General features: G+C 38.5%; 2 protein-coding genes across 2 annotated transcripts in view; one reads left to right on the top strand and one right to left on the bottom strand.

Annotated features, from left to right (window-relative positions):
- Positions 1–569: 569 nt before the first annotated feature.
- Positions 570–4095, bottom strand: LOC128361461 (RNA guanine-N7 methyltransferase activating subunit-like). The gene is made up of 3 exons (XM_053321937.1): positions 3715–4095; positions 3145–3315; positions 570–1641 (listed from the first exon to the last, which is right to left on the bottom strand). Exons 2-3 carry the CDS (start codon positions 3312–3314, stop codon positions 1389–1391), a joined length of 423 nt encoding a protein of 140 aa, XP_053177912.1. The 5' UTR covers position 3315; positions 3715–4095; the 3' UTR covers positions 570–1388.
- A 157-nt stretch (positions 4096–4252) lies between these two features.
- homer2 (homer scaffold protein 2) overlaps positions 4253–26341 on the top strand; it is a 31748-nt gene continuing 9659 nt past the window's right edge. The window contains exons 1-5 of the mRNA XM_053321901.1: positions 4253–4854; positions 15919–16075; positions 23554–23685; positions 24486–24578; positions 25347–25486. Coding sequence (XP_053177876.1) covers positions 4850–4854; positions 15919–16075; positions 23554–23685; positions 24486–24578; positions 25347–25486 — 527 coding nt within the window. The 5' untranslated portion in view covers positions 4253–4849. The remainder of the gene's footprint in view (positions 4855–15918; positions 16076–23553; positions 23686–24485; positions 24579–25346; positions 25487–26341) is intronic.

The following is a 26341-nucleotide window of genomic DNA, read 5'->3' on the forward strand; positions in this document are numbered from 1 at the left end:
AGCTGAACGTTTGGTGAGGCTGCACTGTGGTCATCACACATTTTTATTGGAGCAGATTTAATATTAGTCACAGCTGAAAATTGGGCAAAATGAAGTGACTTGACTTAAATGTAGTTGGGGACCAATCATATGCAATATATCTAGCCAGTGAAGCCTGAACTTTTTGGCCCGTGTTGGCTTATATTAAAAAAATCAATGTCAATTTGTGTCCTCCTGTCACAAGTTATGGCCCTACTGTGAACATGAGTTGTGATAAGTTCAAACAAAGTGACTTTTACTGCTTGGATTGCTTCGCTTAAAGGATATATTAAGCCTGAGGAGGAGTAAGTATACAATATTTTACAAGGAGAAAAAAAAAAGAAGCTAAATTTAGAGAAAAACTTAGAAATAAAACCAACCTTATTTTTAGTGCCAGAAACATATCCCGATTTCTTATACCTGTAATCATCTTTTGACCCACAACAGCAGAGAGTGCTTCATGTCGTTGTGCTGACTTCAATAATAATGTCTCCATTAGTCTGTTTTGTTGAATGTTGAGTGCAATAACCTCACAAAACAGAAACTAATTAGGAAAATACACATTTATTGACAACATTTGTATCCTCATATCATTGTGACACAGAAAAATAAAGCTGCATTACAAATAGATTTTCTCTGGTAATTAATCCACCTCCTGAGACAACCCTGGACTGTAGAATTCATAAACAGTCTGATATCTCAGCATGTAAATACATAGAGGTAAAACTACTGTAACACAAAACTCCCCAGTGATGTTTCTCAGTTACAGAGTGATAATCAAATATTGTTAAAAACTACTCACTCATCTGAAACCTTAAAATGTAACTTTTCAGTACGAGTTTCAGTATTGGTGAAACTACTAATTACTTTGAAGCCAGAGGTTTTCATTAAAAAGGATGAATTTGAAAAAAAAAAAATGAAATGGACAATTTAATACTATGGCAGGACTGAGCAATATGGGACAAATTAACTGTCCAGATGAACAGATTTTCTTCAGATAGCAGTATTTATCATGAAACCTGTTAATGTTTGAAAAATAACCAGTTGTTTTTCATATGGTCATTCGAACAGAATATTGTACAAGTCAAATAGCTTTGTGAAATACTGAAAGTCTGGTAAAAATCTGGATGAGTATGTGCTTTGGAATGAAACTATCACAATATTAAAAATGTTTAAACAGAATTACAATGACGCATACTAAATTACTACTACTGATATTTTACTCTGCCCTCAGAATATTGTATGACTGTGGCCGTGAGTCATGTATAAAAAAAAAAATCAACTGTTTGCACACTGCCACATGTGGTATTGCGATTCAAGTTATAAAGATACTATAAATACTGTCAACACCTGAGAGACTGCAACTGAGATCAGTAGCGGTCATAATGTGGTTTCTGATGATGGGAGTTGTATGCCTGGTTGGAGCTTGATTGATGCCCACTTCCATGTCCCCAGTTCCTGTCTCTGTCTCTTTCTCTGTCTCTGTCCTGCCACTGTTGCTGCCCATGATGCTGCCCATGATGCTCCCCTCTCCAACCCCGGTCTCTGTCCCAACCCCGGTCTCCTCTCCAACCCCGGTCTCCTCCCCAACCACGACCTCCATGTCCACGACGGTCCTGGTACCTAAAGGGAGACACATACATTATATATGACATCATTAAATTATTAATAATGAAATGTCAGTGTGTGAGCAGAATGTTACTGTTGTAGCTGCTGGAGGTGGAGCTAGTTTCAACTACTTTATGTACAGTTAGCTAGTTTAGTCCAGTGGTTCCCAACCTAGGGGTCAGGTGTCTCCAAAAGGATCACCATATCATTCTGGGGAGTTATGAGATGATGGGAGAGGAAAGAAGAAATAATCTAATGAACAAATGACATTTTTTTCAAATTTTCTCTAATCTTAGATTTTTGGTGAAATATTCATCATTTGAACATTTATTGAAATTAAACCATGTGCGAAGTTTAGAAAGAGAACTACTCAGTGGAGCTGTTAAGAACTCACAGATATCCGAAATTAGGGATGCACTGATCTGAGTTTTTCAGTCCTGACACATATACTTGGGCTTTGGGTAACGGCCGACACTGAGTACCAATCTGATACCAGTGAGTAGTTTATAAGCTGTATGTATCACTGTGTGGAAGAGAGTAATATCAGGCTTGACTTGACATTACTTTCCTAACTTTGTAAATCAAAATGCAACAAATAAATACAGATATGAATTCACTGAATTGTTATTTATTAAAATAATGGTATCTGATACCAGACTGGCCCATTGTCACAGGCACTAGATCCAGCTGTTTGAGTCATTGTCCGACTCATATCCAATATGAATATCAGTACATCTCCATCTGAAATACAACCTCGACTACACACTGTTTTTTGTAAGACCTCAAAATCCATTTTGAAAGTGTGTTATATATTATCCACAGTGCCAAATCTTTAACTGAAAAGTAACTTTAACTGTCTAATTTAAAATATAAATATAGAGTAGCATAAAGTCAAGAAGTACTCAAGTGAAGTTCCTAAAATTGTTCTCAGGTACAGTACCTCTGTAAATTTATTTAGTTACTTTCCATCATTGCTACATAAATGCATAAAAAACAGTTAAGCAACTACAGATTAATCTTCAAGAAAACATTTTTAAAATTTGTTTTAGTTTTTGCTTTCACATAGTTGTCTTTTAAGACTGGCTTTTTACTTATTAGTTTTTTGTCATGAGTGACACTTTATTGTAACGTCTGATGAAGAGAGGGGGCAATACAAAAACTTACTAACTCGAATAAATGGAAAACAATACACCTCATCTCAAATTTGTATGGAGATGAATATTACTGATGAATATTTTGGAAAAGTTAATAGACAAGAATTGGTCAGAAAAATCTGATGTCTCACAAGGTATCAGTCAAAAGATCTCTGTGTACAGTTACATTCATGGGATACTATTATTAGCTATAGAAACAAGTAGTTTTTATGTTTTCTCTGAAGATGGAGGGTTTAGTTTGTTATGTGATGGTGTAGCAATGTAAAGTTATGTTCTTGTAGGATAAATGTTTCACCAGTTTAACGCTAGTTTTGGTGCTATACTTCTATGTTCACGACACAATATCATCACTAACACAACTGACCTGTTGTCTCTGCCTCGCTGATGTCCTCCTCCACGACCCCTCCAGTCCTCCACCATGGGAGGGACGTCTGCTGGCCGGTTCACATATTTCTGGTATTCATGGTCCTCTGAGGAAAATCTGTCTGCAAACATCTCCTCGTAGGTCTGCTGTTTTTCCGTGGTTTCAGTCATTCTGCACGGAAACAATAAAACTAAAATATCTGTGTAGACTGCTGTTCACATAGGTATATACACTCGTGTGGATTATTCAGGTATGGATAATATGATGTGTCGATTATTCTGGTATAAATATTTCTAGTTCATTGGGTTATCATGCACTTTAATACCTAGCAATAGCTACCTGGCCTTTCTATTCTTTCTGTTCTATTCATTTCTAGTATTTGAGTTAGTTTATTTAGTTATATATGATTTAGACCATTAACATTTGAATTTTACATACTCTAGTAGCTTAGCGTGTAACCATGCTGCAGGTTAAATCCCTATGCACTGATCTGGAGCCAGTTAGCATTAGCAGAAGCTACAAACAACACAAACATGCTGATAAAAGCAGTTTTCTTCAATGAACACAAACCTTTTAAGACGTGAAGAGTTGGTAGTTTTCTTTTTGTTCAGTAGAGTAGTTAGCTCCTGCAACTCATTAGATTAATACGCGCCTTATTTATTAGAGTTGTTAGCTTGTTTAACGAAATGCAATAATTTCCTGGTGCTTCTCTAAAATACTTCCCCCTTACTCTTCTCTCCCGGAACTTTTCTTCAAGGTTCCGGGAGCGGGCGCACCTGCGAGTGATTGACACTTACCTGCCTGTTAAAAAAACAACCCTGCGATAATTGTCTGAGCGGCGTTATTTAACTTTAAACATAAGTTAAAGTGACACATTTTGAGTAAAAAAAATACTATGAGAAGGGCTCAATTTAGGAGAAAGTACCAATTAATGTCACTGGAAGCCAGCACACACAGTCACTTTTAAACCATGTAAGTCCAACAAAAAAATAATACAACCTAATTATTAACGTCGCTGTGTTTTGGTTTGAGTGATGTCGTGCTTTCCAGACCACAATTTTTAGGTTTAACACCACAGCAGATACCACAGTTGTTTTGGGGTTTTTTTTTTTAAGTGTGGGTGGCTCTGAAAGAAGAGGCGTGAGCAGGTGGAAGCCGCTCCGTGTCGCTGCTGCTGCCCTTCATATGAAACACAATCCCGGTGGGGAGGAAGAAACTCTGCCCAGCAAGCAGGCAGGCAAACAGGGCAAGGCAAGGAGAAATTAACTTAATTCATAAGCGCCAATTTTTGTTAGACAGCGAAGAAAAGAAGAGGCCAGCTCATAGCAGAGGAGGGTGGATTTACGCGTCTGTCTATCTCTGAAGAGGAAGCGCACAAACAAGCGAAGAGAGGGGGAAAAAAAAAACTTGGTGAAATGACCGGAGCTCTGTGACACTGAGCCTGACAACCCGGTGAATCGAGTTTTTCTTTTCCCTTTTTTTTCTCCTCTCTCTCTCAAACAAGTGCTCTCATTTTTTTTAGTCAGTGTCGCTCTCACAGCACCAAGAGTAGGAGGAGGACCGGGCTCACGGGAAATGAACTCTTAGGAGAGCTCTATAACAATCATCTGTGGACGTTGACTGCGATTTTAAAATACACATTTTTAATAATATATATATATTTTTTAATTTAAAAAAAAAGGAGTTGTTTCTCAAGTCCGAGGCAATGGGGTGAGTAATCCAGAAAGCGCTGCCCTTCAGAGCGCCTCTCACCTGCACTGACTGACATGTTATGCTATGTTATGTGTGTGTGTGTGTGCGTGCGTGCGCGTGCGTGTGTGTGGGTGAAAATGCAGCCAAAAAATACCTCCACAAACTGCTCGCTTCACCCTTGTCAAGCCTCACAGTACATATGATTATTATTGCCTACTGCTTGTCTATGCGTGTTGCGAGCTGAGGAAGACCCCAGTTTCACTCTTTTCCAGGCAGATTATTTGGCACTGTGGGAGATCTGAAAGGCATAGTCTCGATTTCATGTGTGGAAAAATATGTTATTTGTTTTATTTTTTTCTTGAGTACTTCTGAAAATTCCTTCTTATCTGCCTATAGGAATATGGCTTTTTGAGAGGGTTATGATATGGAGGTGTCAGAGTCAACACTGCCCACTAACAAGGAGAGATGGTACTTCTGGGACTGTGTGTGTGTGTGTGTGTGTGTGTTGTAATCAAGGTTGGTAGTGGTGTACTCCCACAGCTGTTTACAGGGTACAGAAGATTATTTTTGCCTCTATAGTTTGTACTTTGGTGTGAATTTTGACTTTCTATGGCTCAGTGCATAGAGTTATGCAATCACCAGCTTTCTTCAAATGAACATACATCATTGATTTGTTGTTTTGGTCTCTTTCTGGAGTGCCTGACCCCATTTGTATGGCTTTGGTTTCACTTCTTAGACTAATCAGTTATTGTGACTTCTAAATCATTTTTCTCAGAATCAAACCTATACCTGAATGATTTATGAATGCTTTCAGTTGTGACATTAAAGCAGCTTTGATTTCTGTAAAAGTATGAGGTGAGTCGTGAACAATAAGCATCATTAATGTTCAATAATTCAGCTAAAAGTGTAACTGCGTAGCCTACTGTACCACCGTGCTTCTTTTCCTTGAGCATATTTTTAAAATGATATGTAAGAAACCAGTTCAGCAGTCCTGACTCCCCTGTCAAAAGTTTGGCATGCTCACCCAGCAGGTTTTTGAATAGCAGTCAGTAATGTTATGTCATGAAACTGGCCCGGTGGATCAGCAGCAGACAGCCGGTCACACCTCCTGACAGAGACACAGGCAACAGGTTTCCCTTTTCCAGTCCCCTGGTTTCTGTCAGTGCCAACCTGTAGTATCACCTGACAGCCGAATACTTTTCTGGAAAGGTCGAAACCAGCGGCTTCAGTGTCACATGATGTCAGGGTTTTGTTTATTTGTTAATGGCAACAACTCACACTTGTTTTCATTATCCAATAATGAGTTAATTTATTTTCACAGTTAATCATTTAGTCTATAAAAAGGAAACAGTGAAAAGTGCTCATCACATGTCTTCAACTAGCTTGTTTTTTCGCTCACCAGCAATCCCAAAAAACAAAATATCTACATTATTTTACAATCATACAAAATGTGCTTAAGAAATTATTTAAATAATTAATCGATTATCACAATAGTAGCTACTTTAATAATCAGTTCAGCTCTTTCAGCTAACTTCTGTGTCAATCAAAAGTGGAAATTAAGATTGAGATCACATAGATGCTTAATTGTGCAATATATCACTTCCTGATGATAACACTTGGTAATTATGTAAGTGTACCAGTCAGTGTAGATAAAAGTGAGTGAGTGAGTGTGCGTGTGTGTGTGTGTCTCTGTGTGTGTGTTTGTATTTGAGTGTCTGTGTGTGTTTGGCGGTGGGAACTATAGATCATTTGGTTGTGTTCTGGCAGGATTTAGTTGTCCTATTTGTGCCCTGAAGCTTTTGGCTCCTAAGTTGAGTTATAGATTAACTATAAGTCACCAAACACAGACACACATTAACACCTCTAGGGCTGCTCTCCTTTTTTTCCAGCTGTAGGTCTTTGATCTCGTCGACTACTATCACTGCCCTCATGACCTTGACTCATTCTTTATTGATCACGTCATTTCCACGTGACTTTTATAAAGCACAACTCTAACCCAAATTATAACATTGCATTTTAAAAGAATTACCAATTAACTGAATATGTAATGCTGAATTTAAGAGAGGTTGACGAGATTGTGATAATGACAGTTGAAAAGAAAGTGATGATAATTATATTTTTAAGTACAGTTTCACAGCTTAAGCATTTCACATCTTTCCCTCCTGGATTAATTCCAAAATAAAGCTGAGATTGCCAGAAAGCCCTTTCTTATTGAATAAGTGCTCACATAGACAGCAATGCAATCAGCATATTGCTATTTAAAGTAAGCCGTGCTGGGAGCAGCCCTAACACAGGGATAGATGATAATCTCCTGGCTGGCCAGAGAATGACAGCTAAGGGCTTAACACTCATTGATTAGGCTCTGTGACATGTGACATGGCAGTGGGTCTCTTGGCTGCTGGGACACTAGAGTGGATTGTAATTCTAATCTGAGTGTGTGTCCTCAGTCTGCGCCTCAAGGCTTGAGGAGAAGGTGGATGAGGTATAGCTGGGGATTGGGTGCAGGTTTTACTGTTAAAGAGAAACGGGTAAATGAAAGGGGACAGACTGACGGCGGATTGGACGTCTCCTCACCAGATGGTTGAGGACTGGGAGGCCATCTGCTGCCATGCTGTGCTTCTGTGGAAGCTTCCTCACTTCCTCTTCCTCCAAGCTCTCAGATTAAGTTGGGCCGGTTAGCCCACTGCCTCAGTGTGGTGAAGGAGGACCCGCTGTGGTTCTGGTTTGAGTCTGGCCTGCTGCCCTTATTGCATGAGAGTCTGTCTCCATCTCCCCAGTTTAATGAGCTGGCACGATGTACTGTTCAATACACTCTGTGATGCCAGGCAATGAAAGTCACCTTAATAATATATGACCTTAATAATGACGGTGACGTAAAAACAAAATACTGTTACTATTTCAGACAGATGACTCTTAAGTTTGAATGTCATTAAAATGTATGCATATTTATTCAGAAAATACTAAAAATGTGTAATGATGATGAAACCAGGCAGAAGCTCATGATTATTGTGATACTGATTAATCTAGCTAATGTTTATCCAAGGCTCCCTGGATGAATTAAAGGGATAAGATAAGATCAATGTGACACAAAATTATGTTCATTTCTTTCATAAAATCCTTCAGATGAAACGATCGGATGAGGAAAAATGATCACTTCCTGTTGAACTGCTCACAACTTGTGAAATGAGGAGTCACAAATGGATGCTTTTAATTTAAAGCTAAAAGGTTCAAATCCACTAGATATCTCCTCAAGAGTTCTTCAAGCCCTCCAACTTCAGATTACTAACCCTCACCCCAAAAATATGTGTAGGTGCTATATTAAATACATAAAGTTATTATATGTAAATGAAAACTGTCAGACTAGTTGTTGATTCATTTTCTGTTGAACAAATTATTTGACTAAATGTTTTACAGCATTAAAAGTCATTAAATAGCTGAAATATTTCACTTTCTAAACCAAAAACTATTTGACGATCACTTGTACTCCTCATCCAGGGAAACTTTTTTCTCTCAGACTTTCTGTTGTTCAGAAACTTTCCAGTAAAAACTAACAAATCCAATGAAGTCGAAATGCCTTAAAACTACATTTTAATGATCAAGAATCCTTTTAATTAAATGAGATATATATTTACAACAGTGATATAAAGTTCCCCAAAGGCTTGGATTAAAGGCTGTATTTACATAGCTTTACTTAAATCAGTTCTGATAAAACAGCAAAACACTTAAAAAGTATATATTATAAAATGCTAATGACATTATGAGTAAAATGATAAAAAAGACAACAATTTAAGTCAAATGCAGTAATATTTAGTCTGCACTGCACAGTCTAATAAGGAAGAGCCTTAAACTCACCTTTTAGTTGACAATAGGAATATTCTCATTAAGTCACAGTTAAGCTGAGACAGTGAGCGACTTTATGTAAATGTCACGAGAAGAAGATAAAGCCATAATGTTAACTAACTCATTAATTTCTATTACACAGCTTCAGTATTAAATCAGTATTAAGTATTTGCCTCCGTCAGTGGGGATTTTGAGTTGTTGCATCTCGTATCTGAGGACACACCTGCCCTTCTTTGACCCCCTGCCATCATTAGTAGAGCAGCGTGTTTACTGCAGTGAAAGCCCAGGTGGTGTTGTAGTGATGATCCCACCGAGCTTTCCTCTCCTGCGTACTTTGATCATTCACTCAGACAAAACACTGCTCCCACTAATAAGGCAGTGCTGCTCTCTCCAGCAGGCCTCGCAGGTAAAAAGTGAGAGAGAGAGAGACTGTTCGTCTGACACACGAGCAGGATTACACCGGCTAATGAGAATCCAAGTTATTAAATTCACAAATAAACGCTGCTCGTTTGTCACAACATATTTGTATTAATATTTCACCCTTTTGCAGGCCTGTGTGCACTTTGTGATCTTGATACACGTTTCTCATTTTCCCCATCTGACAGATTTTTGGGAGAAAATGTTCTTTTTGTTATTCAGACCAACAGATAAGCCAGCAGTGATTTACTGTATTGTAGTCAGCACCGGAAGAGAAAGTGAGGAAGGATAAGTGCTCTAATTGAACTTCCCTCCTCCTCGCTGCTGCACTGCACATGTTTGACAAGTGAGTAATGCAGCTTTCTTTTTGTCACTAAAGGCAGACATGCAAATTCCTTGCATTTGCCGGACAACGAAAACCTTTGGATACATATTGTTCTGTAATATAATGATAAGTAATTGATGCAGCCTGGTTTAGGGTTAGGGTTAAGGACCGTAACAGTTGAAAACATTTGTTACAACATTCAAAAAGTAATCAAATGTCATAAATTACATTACTTTGATTAAGTAATTGAAATAATACTTTATTATATTTTAAATAGGGTAACTAGTAATCTGTAACCTATTACATTTCTAAAAGTGACCTTCCCAATGCTGATGTACTGTAATATAATGAAGTAAGTAATTTAAGCAGCCTGGTTTAGTAGTTAACAGCACTTAAATTGCAGGAGTAATATAATGTGTCCACTCCACTGCACATTATACCACCATCTACCAAAGTTGTGTCTTTTTATTTTTTTGACACTATCGCTCTCTTTGAGTTTTCATCAGGTCGCTGACAGTAATGCGCCTCATTTCACTGAAAACGTCTGTTCAGGTTTATGTTAATCTTCTGGAGAGATTCAAAAGGGGAAAACATTATTTTTTTTCTTTAAAAGGCAGATGACCTACCGAAATCCTGCCGGCACAGAGATGTTGTCTCACTAATGAAGAGATCTTACTATATTGTTGCAGGCTCGTTCATATCATTACACCTCTGGGTCTAACACCTAGTAACACCTGAATAATGCACAGTTGATTCATTTATTCATCCCCAGTTCATTTCACACTCCAAACATGGTGTAAAAACCCAGACAGTGGGTTCTGTTCATGTTGATGTTATCGCTCTGCTGACCCATTTAAAGGGAGACATGACACCGTCGTACCAGCACTGCCAGTAAAGAGAATAAAAAAAAACCAGACAGGTTAACAAGTTTCACTGCAGGTCATTAACTCCTCACATAATATGAGCCAAAAATAACTAAATATTCAACAGACAAACATGTTTTTCTCTCTTTTAAGAAATTATGAGCACTAACACATTGTCAGATTCGGCCCCAGTAGTCTTACATACACACACACACACACACACACCTGCATGACTCTGTGTGTGTGTGTGAGCTGGTAAAACAACATTATGTTCACTCTGCAGGTACGTGAATAATGTGGCAGTGCTGCTTTCTGTCTAACAGGCTGCAAAACATGTTTGAGATTGGACTTTTGAACAGGTCAACGTTTGACCTCAGACTCTATTCAACCCGCTGACATGTGTCTCTTGCATTCAGACAGAGCGATAGATATCTGTGATTGATGAAGAGAGAACGTTCGGGGGGTGACGATCAGCGTTTTTCTACTTGTCAACGTCTCTGCAAAACCTTTTTTACAGGTGTCGCAAAACACAAATGCAACGTGACTGCAACCCCTCGTGTAAAGATTAGCATCCAAACTCTCTTAGTCAAAGATAGAGGCTGCCCACTGTTATTCACACTTTCTCTCAGGACATGGTGTCATCTTGCATCATCTTAAATTGTCTTCTTTAAGCAGTGGGATTATCCGTCTCTCAGCAAAACTTTACGTAAAATCTGGAAATCACAGTGAGCCGAGGTAAATCATGGCCAGTGATCGAGCTAACATTTTAGCGGATTTAGGAGCACAGGAGGCCTGGCAGGCTTAGTCATACATCACTCACAGTATTGGCGCTCCATATCCCTCTGAGGTAACGTGGTGCAATTATTTTAGTCAGGCACGCTAACATGGCAGCCCATTACTGAGGACAAAACACCCCCTCTATGCAAAGTTGAATTCATAAGTTATTGATTTATTGGTTTATTTCCACATTTATAAAATAAAAGTCAGAGCAAAATAGTTAAATAAAAATAAAACACAGGTGTAAGGTGAGGTAGAAACCCACTATGAGCTTATCTTAAAACCTTACTTATAAAAGATAAAATATAATAATGATGCAAAGTAAAGGATCATTAACCTAATTAATATTACATTATGTATAAACATTGTGAAATAATATAGAGCAAAACAGCAAAAATTATAAGAAGAAAGAATAAAAACTAGCAAACAGTACAAAATCTGAACTAGCAAACATAGAAAAGTTGTGGGGTGTCTTTTCATGAAACAGAGTCATTAAATGTAATAAAAATATTTATAGGTACAGTGCTGTGCCAGTGGTTTGTCATCGTCCTCAGGTGTCTGGCAGTCAGCACATTCCTCCATTTTTTAATTTATTCTTTTGCCGCTACACAACACGATTGCTGCATCATCAGTGTGGATGGGCCCGAGGTGGGCGTGTAGGTGTATGTAGGCAGAAAGTGTGGACTAATTCAAACCTGCTCCCCCACGACAGAGCGCTCACACACACACACACAAAAACACCCACCCTCACAAGCACACACACACACACCTGTAAATTATTAAAGCACCAGCTGGGGACACAGAGCATCTGACACTCAGCGGGACAAAGAATTCAGCGGCCATAAAGTCCTAAATGCCGTCTTCCTTTTTTTTTTCTTTTTTTTTTATCCAGTAAAATCAATCAGCCTAATGCTTTTTATCTCAGAAAAGCAGATCACTGGATTCCACCAACAGTTGTGTGAGTGCATCCATGTGTTCAGCAGTGGCCTTTCACTTCTCTTCCCCTGCCAGTGTGAGCTGGCTGCACACACTGCCACTGCAAAGGTCAGCATGTGTCTGTGTGTGTATGTATGTGTGTGCCTGCGTGTGTGTATGTGTATGTAAGTGACAGCAGTGATCTGTATAATGGGTTTTGTTGTCCCCAAAGCAGATGAAGACTGAGATTAGGCTTAAAGGGGACAGTAAATTTATTAGGCTTTAATTTCTGTGAGAACCATAATCCCAATGGAAGTAAGAGCTTTATTAGCTCATGAATTTTTTCCTGCCTGCCCGCCTGTCGGACATTATTTTTGTTGCACCAGGTAGAGTTTGGTTATGGCGTTCCCTCGTGCAGCTCCGTACCGTTGTGCCCTATTTACAGTTATTTTTGAAACCCTTCATATCACAAAAGTAAGGGTGGAGGGCAAGAGAGGAAAACAAATAAACAAAGATTGGACTCTGGAAAGTATTTCTAGAGAGTATTTCAGGATTTCAAGGTTTACAATGCTAAACTGATGTCGCAGAAATCTTGGCAGAAAATCTCTCCTCTCAGAGCTTGCTTGTAATCAAGTGGAAAGACCATATGCAGTGGAGATTAGTGTTTGTGAAAGTGTCCAATTTGTCGCAGTCACCCCTAATCTAAAGCGTATAAGGGACTTTGCTGAGAACAAGCCCACCATAATCAAATCTGACAACTAATCATCAATTAGAAGATAAAATGACTCAGTTTTTCTACTTTTGTGAACTTAAACATACAAAATGTGCACTTTTAACCAGATATGAACTGTCTTTACACTGCTGGCGGTTGTAGGAACAGAGAGGAAGAGTCAAACAGTAAGGAAGCTATTATATTAGCTGTCTTTCACCTTCCAAATTTATTGAACTCCTCTATGGTCCGGTGGAGGTTAACTGATCCATAAAAGTGTTGCAACATAGTTTTATAGTCAATTATTGGCGGGAGTAAATAGTACACATAAGTCCTCTTGAATTGAGGATACCCAGCAGAGTTTTCTTGTAAACAAAGTTTCTGTTTCCATTACTCACACCACGCATATCCTTGAGGGTTTAACGTGTTTTGGGCATTTTCTGCCTCATGTAAACATCTGCAAATACTTTTCCTAAAAGTATGAAACCTGTTGTTGTTACCTCCAGCAGTTTTTGCTGCCTTTAGCTGGTGCTTTGCTATGTTTCACACTACCAGATGTTGATCAGTGGGGTAGCATAAAGCATTAGCAGTAATGTGTATCATGTCGCTTGTGTGCAAGTGCATGAGAACAAACAAAACAGAGATCCACATGTTAAAAATATCCATCCACAGCACTACTAATGGTCAAAAACTACACAGGATACCTTTTTTAAACTTTGTCTTAATGTCTATGTAGCAACAAATGTGCTTATAGTTCTTGTGTGTGTCTGGCGCTCATTCACTCATTCAATAGTTTTCTCTATTATGAACTGTAGATGGTAAATTGACATTGTGGGCACTTATGAATCATCGTCATCATCATTTTGCGTCATCACTAGCAGGTGTAAAGTTGCAATGAGATCCTCGGAGAAAAGAAAAGACAAGCATGTTCAGATTCCACAGCAGTTGGTAGGACAAACCAATAAAATGTAGAATGGCATAAACATTATGATGAGAAGATAAAAGGAGGACAAAGGTAATACCCCAACTTTTCCAAGTAGGCCATCAAGTCAAGTGTACGTAGCAGCTGAGTGCCAAGTAAACTTCAACCTGTCTGAAAGACGCGTTCACTTCATATTACGATTTCCAGCATGACAAGTACTCCCCATCTGTCTCCCGCATGGCATTTATCTGCATCCAATATTAAGTTCTTGAGCAACCCTCTGATCCCTTTCATCCAGCCACTCCACTTGATTATTCCTCGCCCTTGTAACTTACAGAAGAGCATTGCATCCACCTGCGCTCAAACATTTTGAAATGAGAACTTCAGGTGGATCATTTTAAAGCTGCTGGTTCCACTCCCTGTACAGTACTACCATTAAAGAAAAGTGCAACTGGTTTTTGAATTCAGTGGTTGTGTCGAGGGCCTTCACAGTTTGTATTGAAGTGAGAATATGAGTCTACTTGCAGGTGTGGTTATTTTTACCACAAGCAGCACTTGAGCAATGTCCTAGAAACATTCTCCGATATTTTTCAGCTTTTGGCCTTTCTCAAGGTTGAATGAAACCATTATTCCTGTCCTCGCTCAAAAGATGTGTGAATTATACATTTTTCTGTGCTCTACTTTGTACTACTCAAAGGCAATCTTAGGTAAATGCAAGTGTGAATTTTTCAGCAGTTTTCAACTCTCAACATCAGAGTCAAGCCAATGGTATAGAAGGGATAATCAGTGTTTGTGGGGATGTCATAACGAGGAAGAGCAACTCTACTGCCTTTATTTTTCTGTCTGCAGTCATTCAAGTTCAGCAGACAGTCTGATCGTGCTCCTACATCCTTGTGCCAACGCTCCTCTGAATCACATGGGCAGTGAGCTGCTCATTGCTGGGAGGCAGATCACTTTATCCCCTCGATGATAAAATTACAGCTCATAGTCATCGTAATCAATCAATATTATATATAGTATTGTGTCAGTTAAACCTTAATAGATTCAACAAGATTATTAGTTATGTAGTTAGTTATTAGTTACTGAACTCAAACCCTGCATACAGCAGACATGGAGGTGGTGTGAATTCTTTTCTAAAATCCCAAAAACTTTAAAAAAATTAGTCACTGAGATGATTCAGAGATAAATTCATCACACTTTAAATTGAAAACAGTATTTTACCATTGGAGTTGACGTGCCTTTAATTCTCATATAACTCATCACAAATACACAATGAAGATGCAGGAATATAATTCCCCGCTGTAATTTCCATGGTTTCATTCCCCTTGAAAGTTTTTGTGCTCTACCTGTGAAGTCGTCACGGTAACACCTAAAGTGACAAACATTCAACAATCAGCCAAAAAAAAACACAGACAACTAAAATGATTTGGAGCTTTTGTCAATTAGATTGAAAAAATATCAATATCATTATTTACAGACTGCTGAAGGCAAGAGAAAACACTTTTAAAAACCACAAAATAGGACATCAGGCAAGTTTATAGAGTAATATTATGTCCAGCAACATAAACATAATTATAATTGTATATATCACGATATTACTCAAGTATTTCTGCAATAATGATGTTCTTCACGATATGATGAAATACTCCTCCCAGGCTTTTTGTCTCCTTGTACTCCACCACGCCACACATCACTGACTGTCTGTCGGGTTCAAATTGTGATTACTGTTGGTGCTGAAGCTGTGTACTTGAAATTATTTGTTTTCCTCTTTGCATCAGGACCACCACCTGCAGTGAAAGTGATGTGAAATGTTTAGTTTGTTTGTGTGTGTATGTGTGTTTGTTTGTTTATACAACACATCAGTGAATCTTCTCTCATTTGACTGTGTTGAGATAAGTAGATAATTGTCTTGAGTGTATGTGAAGCACAGGGGAAATATTCTTTAAGACAATAGACGTGAATACATACATACATACATGAAAACAGTGTCACACAATCACCTACATACTGTCAACCTAAGAGAAGTGATGAGGTGTTAATGTACTAATAGCTGTGAGTTAGGATTTAAGGTTTGTGTTACATTATCACTGGCCCGTTCATGCTGAGACCCTCTGGACTCTTCATCTCTGGAGATGCAGGGCTGCGGCTCTGCAGGCTTAATGTGATGGAGAGCTGTTAAGAGCTCAGTACTTTCACTGTAACTGTGTGGATAATCGCTGCAACATGTGGACTGTTGATCAGTGGATATTGTCTCAATCTGTCTTCAGTTATCCTCCTCTCATATTGTCCCTCTCCTCTGCGCTCTGCTCTCCAGGGAGCAGCCGATCTACACCACCAGGGCTCATGTCTTCCAAATCGACCCAACCACCAAGAAGAACTGGGTTCCTGCCAGCAAGCAGGCTGTCACTGTCTCCTATTTTTATGACAGCACACGCAACAGCTACCGCATCATCAGCGTGGATGGATCTAAGGTATGTGTGTGTGTGTGTGTGTGTGTGTGTGTGTGTGTGTGTGTGCTCTGTGTCTCTAACAATATCAACGAGATGACAGGAAACATTTAGCTGCTCTCTGGAGAGGGAGAGAGCACTTAGGGCAAGAATTGAACAAAAGGATTACATTTGCTGCTTCCATTGATCAGCAGCAATCGAACATCGGACCCATTTTATATTTCTGAAGTGAGGAAGGTCCTCTCAGCTTCCCCTTCAACCACAACATGTCCCAGTATTAATATGTATAAGGATGCGGCAAAGTGCAAATCACAAATGTTTTGTGTTACGTAAGAGAAATGTGTGTAAAACTAAAAGCAAACGACCAAGTTTCTTAATTTGAATTATAACTTGCTCAGAATTATTACTTTGGAGCAGACCTGAACTACCAACAATTTGTTAATTATTTGATTGATTTAGTTTTTGTTATTGTAGACTAATAAATACATTTTTAGACTACTGTCATCAAAAGTAAAATATCACACATTTTCAGTAAATGTAATGTCCTCATATTGCTTGTTTAGTGTTAACAGTCCAAATACCAACATTGGTGTCACAGTAGCAACTAACAAATTAAATTAACAAATAAACATAGAGATACTAGACTATATATAATTTTAGTTTTATAAAGTGTACCATACCATTATAATGTCAGAATGTGCACATACTGTAATGCTGGTTTATGCTCACATAGCATCACTTTACATTAGTTTTTTGCCTGTTTCTTTTAAGAGAGAAATGAGTTTACAAAAGCTTCCAAAAAAGACTTCAGCACCGTACAGATTCTCATGAAGTTTTAAACCAGAAAACTGAAAATCAGCAAACATCCCCCGTTACCAAGACGAGCCAAGAGCTGCATTCCCGCGGAGTCACAATTAAAGTCATTATCTGTAATTTAGTGTCATCAACAAACAGCCAACAGTAGTCATACTTGAAGGACTGTAGAGTTTAAAAATAGTGAAACAGATTTTCTTCTTTTTAATGAAACTCCCTCTGCACTGTTTTTTTAAACCTGATTTCATGTTTTTATTTTGAATTGCTTTTCATCCGTGTGCATTGTTGGATGGGGAATTACTTGGCTATAAAACCAAACTGTATGATGGTGTTCTCATCGGCTTATAAGTAAAAATAACAGACTCATTTAACAGTGAAATGATTTTGACTTGTCATCACATGAGCCTGCCATTGAGGATTGTTCTTACATGTGTTAACAGATACCATACGGACATGCTTACATCCCATATTCACACCCTCTCCCTCCGCCAACTGAAAGAGTAGATTATGTGTTTCCATGGCGATCAGAGTCTTCTCTCTGTATGAAAACTGGAGGAGTGGTATCCCTCTGCCGACACTGTCAGGCAGTCACCTATTGGCACAATCTTTAATCACACAGATTACCTGCAGAGCTACTTCATAGTCAGCGAGCGGGTCGACGGTAGTTTAGATCTGCGTGTGTCCTCACAGTCATTTTGTAGTGCACATCTCTGACTGGTTACAAGGCTTCAGTGGAGTTCAGTGTTGGGATTATCAACCAAGCAGCTGGTTGGGCCGTTGTCACAGGACATCAACATAGATATGCCTGAATGTGTAGAGTGTTAGCATGACAAGCATTTTGTGCTATGGCTAAGGAAAAGCTCATCTCAACAGCTCAAAACAAACAAAAAAAAAGAGCTGCTATAGTGTGTGTGTGTGTGTGTGTGTGTGTGTGTGTGTGTGTCTGTGTGTGTGTGTATTTGAAAATCTGCCTGGGAAATATATTAAAAGTTTGTCATTATTTTGGATCGGAGCACACTTTCAGTACAAATTATAAGTTAAAATTCATCTTTTAAAGAAAATTAAAATTCATTATTCTTCTATTCTTGCAAAGCATTGTTTAATCAAGCTCTGTTAGTTCAAAACGACTCTCCCTCTCTCCCACAGCCAGACACCAGACAGGCAGGACAGTAATCTGTTATGTCATCATGCAGCACTTACACAGCATGACGATAGATGACTAAAGATAACGGTTCACTTGCATGTTTTTATCTTTCACATCCCTTATCAAAAACATCAGTTTTCTTTTGTAAGAAGGAGAAAGGATGATTTCTACTTTATTTCTGGCTACATTAGTCTATATTTCTGTATGTTTTATACTGTAAGTCACCAAGGCCAGAAGTCCTCCCTCTACTCTCTCAATGATTGCATCATCTTGTCGTCTCTCCACTCTCCTTAACCTTAAGCAGCAGAGCAGTATAGCTCCGAACCTGTATGAAAGCCAAAAGCTATATAGATATGACAATTTAAGTTTGTGAAATAAAACGTTATCTTTTATCTAAACAGAAATGACTCCCGCTGAGTTCACTCCCATCCCCGTTTGCAGTTTAATGTAAGTCAAAGTGACGTCTGAACTGTACGAGCAGGAAATGTTGAATCATCATATAAATGTTAAATATAGTTTGTAGTTTGTACACTAGCTGCAAGCGAGACAGGTCTGTCTAGCAGAATATATTCTGTACCACTGTACACACTAACTGTGACAGACCGTCAGCTTACATTCGTCCGTCCATGATGGCTGAGCAACTCGCTGACGATGATACAGAAAGTAGAGGAGCATATCAGCACTTTTGACTCCCGCTCATCCTGAATCACGCTTCTCATACAGGAATGTACCAAACAAAATGACAACACAGTGAAGAATTGGCTTTCTGTACTGAATTATTACAAGTATGAGAACATTTGGATCTCACATGTAACAAAAAGAAACTTTCAGCTTCTCTGTGCTGCTTGAATCTTCTACTTTTTCTTTCTTTCAGTTTACTGGCTCTTCATCTAATCAGTTTTCCTTTATTTCTTACTACTTTTCTCACAGTCAGTATCCACAATTAACATTTTGGCTCATGTGCTGAGGGCTGCTAAGCTTAAATAGAAGTATCTGCCAAGAAAAATAATTTGAAATCCTCTGAGCTTGCTGTATGTGTTTTTTTGCTGTTGAAGGTTTGCCACATGTTCAGTTTTTAACTACTGAAAATGTGCTTGTAATAACTTTCAACTAAACTCAACTTTTTTTTTTGAAAACTATCAGACACATATTATTATTAGAAGCAGATTATTCTTCTGCTGTCCCAACATGTCTTGAATTTATGATTAGATTAGCTGATGAACAGAATCCTTTTTATTGGAAGAAATGAACAAAAATAATGTCATTTTATGCTTTTGAGAATATTTGTAATATTATACATGTAAAATAATCATTTATAGGGTTTGTTTTTCTGGTGGAACAGCCTCTGAATATGCAAGTAAGTTTACAGCTCTCAAGTTCTTGATGTTGGAGCTTCACACTAGTGTACAATACTACTAATGGATCAGTGTTTTGGGGCTTCTATCAGCCCAATCAAGTTGTCATTTTTCTTCCACTATTTGCGTCTTTTCTCTCACTGAGAAATTCAGACTCTGTGAATATACAAATACATTTAGTTAAGAAAAGTTTAACACAACCCTACTTTACTGAAAAGTCAGTTTTCTCTGTATGTGAGCTGTACGTTTCGTGTGTTATATGCTGCATATTAGGCTATAATTGGTTTGCAAACTATTTGTTCTTATGCAGAAAAAACACTAACAATACACCACACACATGCATGTTCAGTTGTGTGCAGTTTTATTTAATATTAGGTAGGGTTAAAGCCTTGATAATACACAAATTAACACATATGTTTTAAGCTGCCACTGTTAAAATTGTGGATGACCAGTTGTCCTGACTTCAGTTACTGTAAGTTAACCCCCCCTCCTCTCTTCCAAAACCACAACCTGTGTCATTGCCTCCAGGGAACAGTGTTTTTTGGGGTCCTTAATATATGGTGTGATGAAATGCATCAGGCTGTTAAAGCGGCTGGCAGACATACAAAAAATATTCAACATTTCTTCAGTCACATCACACCTCTGCCTGATGAGCAATCATAATTTTTCATTTTTGCTGTCTGATTTGATGAGAGGACACAGAGACCATCATCTCGTCTTTCTTTGGCCGCGTTTCAGTTTTACCAGCGCTGCCAACTCCTCCTGTTCATCATCATGACTGTCCTTGCTGCACATTTGCCGCCGTTATTTAGATATGTTCCCGTTGAAACGTTGGCGTTGTGATATTCAGCTGAAACTCACAGAGGTTTGCAGTTGTTGACAGTTTTAATAGCGAGATGCAAAAATGTGAAAGAGTAGGTACGCTAGCGTTGGTCCTTTTTTACTTTTATAATATGAACGTATTGAAGTATCATGCTTCACTTTTTATGTCAAAAACACAACTGGAGGACTTTGACTCCCTAACCAAGACATTTATATTTTTATAATCTCAAAAAGAGTTTGCCCTCTGTGTAGCTGCCGTCTTTCTTTCCAGCTCTAACAAGATTTTCTGATATGCTGCTTGACAAGTGATCAGTCATTTTCCCCACCAGCATGGCAGTAGACTGTACTTACTGACTCTGCGTATTCTGTGCACTCTGCAGACACATAATCAGCTGTGGAAGATATCTCCTATGACCTCCTGGCTGTCTTACAATTTCTAAGTGACCCTCCGAGCGTCACTCTGCGTCTCCTGTGGCACTTGATCCTCAGCACGGCTCACCACCCGCACAGCTGCCAACGTCACTCCACTCTGCCTCCCACTCGCTCACTTCCTAGCTGAGTTGCACATTAAGATCATGCTAGTATACACTTACAGGGCCCGTGAAGATGGAAGGGCAAACTGGTACTCCAACATTTCAACTTGTGTATGATTCATGCAGCAGAGTTTCCTACAACGTGCAATAACACATTGTCACATCGATCACATTGAGAAGCTGGAACTGTCTTATTTTTACTTTAAAATGACTTGAGATTTACAGATTCTTCATGTGTTACACAAACTTGTCTTTTTGTTAGCTTCTTTTTGATGTAGCCTTGAAATCATTCATTCAGAGTTGCAGAACTCTGTAAAATGATAACCTGATATGATCAAATCATGCATCTGAATGACAAAAACAGACGATAGTTGTGAATGATATAATTTGAGTTTTGAGTGACTTTTCAGATAATCAGTGCAGGACACTGTTACAGACTTTTAGATATGTGGTGTGTACTTTCAGGGGTGTAAATTTGAACACGATCCCTCTGCTCATTATCCTATTACACAGCACAGACACAGTGGCAGCAACAGAAGCACTGTTACTGCTTTAATTTGTTCCTTTCTATAAAACAGGCTTATTTATTCAAATGTAACTGATTTAACTTATTTTACAGGCCTGTTATGACATCTAACATCGGTGTATTAATAAGCACTCCAACAAAACTACAGTCTAACACGATACAGGTTAAATGTTTTAACTTGACAAACACAGTTCAAGCACAAGTTGAGCATAAAATATAGAGATAACCCCAAAAGAATTGGATCAAACAAAAGAGTTGAAATGGAGAAGAAATCATTTGGAATCCAGTTTGCTGATTGTTTACCTCGTTCTTTAATTCTCTTTAGTTTTTTTTTTTTTCTTAATCCAGCAGCAACGGCCCAGTTTTCCCACAATAGTCATTAAAGTTTCATCATATCTTAACACTTCTCTTTGAATCAACATGGCGGGTTTTGTTAAATATTTACTTGGCTGCTCGAGATGAGACGTTCAAGTATTGTTCAAGCTCTGCCCAGGTTCTTCTTCAGGGGAAATTAGGTCATCTTTGTTTTGATGAAGCCTCTGAAAGAGTGATGATTTTAAAATTAGATTACCGGTACCTTGGTAAATTGCCACTCCCAATAAACCATGATGAATGGAGGCCGAATCATGGGTTGCAACTGTAATACTTTCAGCATGCAACATTCACAAAGGTCTGAGGAGCTTTTTAAGTGTGTGTGCAGTGATCTCTCTCTCTCTGTCTCTCTCTCTGTCTCGCTCTCTTTCTGTTTCTGTCTCGCTGTCTCTCTCTCTTTTTTTAAGAGCCATTGTGTGCTAATATTGCTCAATTTTTAGCCCAGACTCTGCTTTTCTGGGTCTCCGTGTCCACTAGTGATGCACTGTAAAACGTTTTAACACCACTGAAAAGATGAAGAGGGAGACAATGGGGGCGGTGAAAAGGACACGAGTCTGTCAGCGATTTGAATCCTCAGATCCTGTGTTGGGGAGCCATGTTGCTATGAAACAAGGGCTGCATTGTGATTAAACTGTCTTCTATTGTTTCTTAATTGTTGGGGTAATTTGCATGTGGTGTTTTAAAGTTCACCAATATCTTGGTGGTGAGGTTTGGTCCATGTGTTAATGCGCAGGAGTAAATTGAAGCTTCTTGTGTTTTTTAATGGCACATCTAGCAACTTGAAGGATTAGAGATGTCTGTATTTACTGCAGTGCAGGACACACACAAATCAGCGCAGTCTGGTTCAGAGAGTTTTAAGTTTCTACTGGTTTCTACTGTTGCTGTCTCATGTACTAGTTTTATAATTTTAGACTGCAGCTGATGTTTACTGGCAGCTGATTTACAGCATAGCTACAACAGGTGAGTGAGTACTATAACAAAAATGGAGATTGTAATTTGACTACTTAGAGGTTAGTGGGTCAGCAGTTGCCGTGTGAAGTGTGTTTCTGTCTGTGTGTCCCATGCTGAAATCGAAGATGGATTCTTTGAGTTTCAGGACATTTTGAGACGCTTAATGTCATCGTGTTTAGATTTATTTCAGACAAGTAAATCTCAATTTGCCAATAAGACAACATGAGTTTGTTGTTAACTATCAGATTTTTACACACAGTTTATCTCTTTAACATCTCTGGTTATATTGGGCAATTTTGGGCAGTGTTATAAATCAATTAACAAGAAAGCTTTAGGGCAATACTGGATTTGTATATGATTTTTACAACATTGGGATGTAGAAGAGTGCTTTGATTTTTCAAAAGCAGATATTCCCTTCTGCTTTGTTAATCTAATAGATACACAATACATACATATGGTGAAAGAGGTGGTTGACGTGGATAAAAATATTTCAATGTAAGGAGTAGAAGATAAGATATATATGTAAGCAGTATGTAGGTATTTGTTTATGACGTTGGGGAAGTTTTAATCACTTTAGATTGTAGAGAGGCTCTCACACATGCTTATGATTTTTCATTATTATGCAAAGTGGACCATGCTGAGAAAAATAAATATGCTAATAGTAATCAAACTTGTCTGTGTGGGCATGGTGAAAGACATGAGCAGGATATTACAGATTTACTGTGGCATGATTGGTGATACAATAAGGGTTTTTGCTCTTTGTTTAATCAATAAGACTATTCATCATGTGAATACAGCTGCTGGAGCTCCTCCTCCAATATGTTTTTAGCTGCATGAGAGATATAATTTTCAAAACCAGCATCAGTCAGATAAACCTGAGGACTGTGCATCTTTATTGAATACAATTATCATCCCCGGTAGAGCTAAACAATTGTGTCATCTATGTGAAACTCATGATAAATTGTTTTGTTGATTTTTCCTGACAGGTGATCATCAACAGCACCATCACACCCAACATGACGTTCACCAAGACATCACAGAAGTTTGGCCAGTGGGCGGACAGCAGGGCCAACACTGTGTTCGGTTTGGGCTTCTCTTCAGAGCAGCAGCTCACTAAGGTGAGAGGAAACATTTCTGCTGCAACACGTAAAGTCACAAAAGCCTTTGAATAGCTTCAAATGCAGATGATTAGGTATTAATAACATGCCTCAAAAGTGACAATGCTCAATTTGCTTTTATTTTAGATATTAATAATAATATTGATATCGCATCATACATAATAGTCATACAAGAAATGCAGCTCAGAGTGCTTTACAACAAGTGCTTCTCATGAAGAAAGACATTCAATTATTATAAACATATTTTAGAAAACACAATATGATAAAAAGATGGAAAATAAAATTAATTTGATTATTATAATAAAAATATGATAAAATAAAGTGAAAAAATGCATACTTCAGTGGTAGTAATTTTAGATTTAATGAGCAAAAACTTAAATGTCTATACAATCTGTAAATTGGCAGCCAGGTCTCTGAAGCCACAAGTATAACACCACCTACCTTTTCCCAGCAGACACACATTTACCACCGAACATCTTTACCCCAGAACGTCTTCCCTCGGGTTTAACCTCATTGTGGGTCTTATCTGTGTCAGGTGCAACGTGAAGCTGCCCTGGAGAAAAAACACTGTTAGTGGCACTAAAGGAGATAAACTCAATATTCTTTTGAACATCAGTTGGGGGGAAAAACAATCAGGAGAGGATTTACTGTGTCGGATTCATCAATCCTCACTATCACTATAGATAGTGGGCTCCATGAGCTCTCACAAATTTTAAAATGAGCCACACTGCGTATGACACATCATCTTGCATTGCAGCTAATAGTAACTCTTTAACATCTTTCATTTCTTCCATTTTCAGTTTGCTGAGAAGTTCCAGGAGGTAAAAGAAGCAGCCAAGCTAGCGAGGGACAAATCTCAAGAGAAAGTGGAGACAATGAGTAATCACTCCCAGGTATAATATATCTCACTGCCGTCTGAAATTCTGATTCAGTACAACTCCTCTGCTGTCCAATAGTTTCCCTCTAGAGTGAGAAAACTTCAGACCACAGATTCTGTGTTTAGAAATTGCTTTTGGCATAATCAAGTATTTAAATAGTTCAGTTAAATATTTATACAAAGCCATAAGAAGCCTTTGCTGAATAATACAAGTCAACACAACAGAAATCATTCATCTGAGTGTGTGATTCATCATGAATGAAAGGTGTAGAAAAGTCAAAGGTCACTAAGCCACTTACTATCTGGCAGTCACTACAGCTTTAGTTAATCACAGGCAGAAAACAAGTAAGATGATAAGGAAGCAAGCCAGTGAGAGTAATACAACTTAAAAGGTTTCTCAGTTCTACACAAATGAACCCAAATGGTCTTTTTTGTTGTTAGTAACTAATCAGCTTTGAGAGAATTTGATTTGAAGTACATCCAGCAGTGAGTGCCCGGAACCTGGTTGCCAGGCCTCCTCTCTGCCCACACTGAGTCCAGATGGCAAGAGTCGGACTCAACTCTGAGGCACAGAAAGCTACTGACATGATAAATGCTGGCAACAGTAACTCCCATGACACAGCTGACATGTTGAGAGTGTTTAGAGTTTCACCGATAGAAGCAGTGCCCCTTTCTCACTGTCAGAGCACAATTTATGAGTCACATTCACAGACTTTGGAAAGCTGCAGGTAATCTGTACTCATAAACTGCCCCAAAACACAAAAAATCCTCTATCACCTTTCAGGAGTCAGGACGTGAGACACCGTCAACCAACCAGGCGTCCAGCATCAATGGGACAGATGATGAGAAAATCTCTCATGTCGGTCCGGAGGCTGCACTGCTGCAGAACGAGAACGAACTCCTCAAGAGTGCAGTAGAGCAGAGGTAAGGATTCCTTTATCATCAGAAGTCTTCTGTGAAAAGGGCATGCAGTGTAAACAATGTCTGCCTGCATTACTTCATGCACAAATTACTTGGCGTTCATCGGACTCCAAATTAGATAATGTTTGTTGTAACATTATTATGTTTTAACTTAGGGCACAAACTCTGTAGTTAAAATGATGTTTTGCATTCAGTACGACAGTTTCAGGTTTTCCCTTTTTCTCTGACTCAACAGGACCAAATATATTGAAAGTCAGACACAAATCTGCCTGCAGCTGGTCATGTTGTATAAGCTGTATAATCAGATGATGCACAGGTGTTGGGAATTTGGCTATTTGAGTGTAAACTAAGCAGAGTGGAAACTGTCATGTACTAGCGCTACACTGTGTTTAAACGCTTACTCACAAAGCGATGTCGCAATAAAATATATTGCACAGAAAAACACTTATTTACCACCTTTCATCCTGAGTCATTGTAATCCTTCAAGAATCTTCTTGTAATGAAACAAAGACAGTTTTAGAGTTTCATTAAGACTTGTGGACATGACCTGTAAGGTTTAGTTATCCTTACTGTACCTCATAATCTCACCATAGTGCAGGAAAACCCTCATTAAGAGACATCATACAGTATTATTTTAAACACAGCAGCTCCTGTTGTCTTCCTCACTGCTGTTTCTCGTGTTCTAATAGTCTCTGCACCAAACTGTGCTCAGATGTACTCTCTCTTTATTTTATTGCTGCTGGGATGATATCATGTCCCCAAAAGACTCAGAAATCACCTGATCTTATCTAAAAAGTGACGCTGCTCTATTATTCATGTGGATGACTCCCAGATTTTTCCTTGTTTGACTCCAACACA

The sequence above is a fragment of the Scomber japonicus genome, chromosome 1 (genome assembly GCF_027409825.1).
Source record: "Scomber japonicus isolate fScoJap1 chromosome 1, fScoJap1.pri, whole genome shotgun sequence".
Lineage (NCBI taxonomy): Eukaryota > Metazoa > Chordata > Actinopteri > Scombriformes > Scombridae > Scomber > Scomber japonicus.

Coding starts and splice junctions, on each gene's coding strand:
- LOC128361461 (XM_053321937.1), bottom strand. CDS start 3,314: ATGACTGAAACCACGGAAAAACAGCAGACCTACGAGGAGATGTTTGCA. Junction 1,642..3,144: donor CAGCGAGGCAGAGACAACAG/GTCAGTTGTGTT, acceptor GTCTCCCTTTAG/GTACCAGGACCGTCGTGGAC.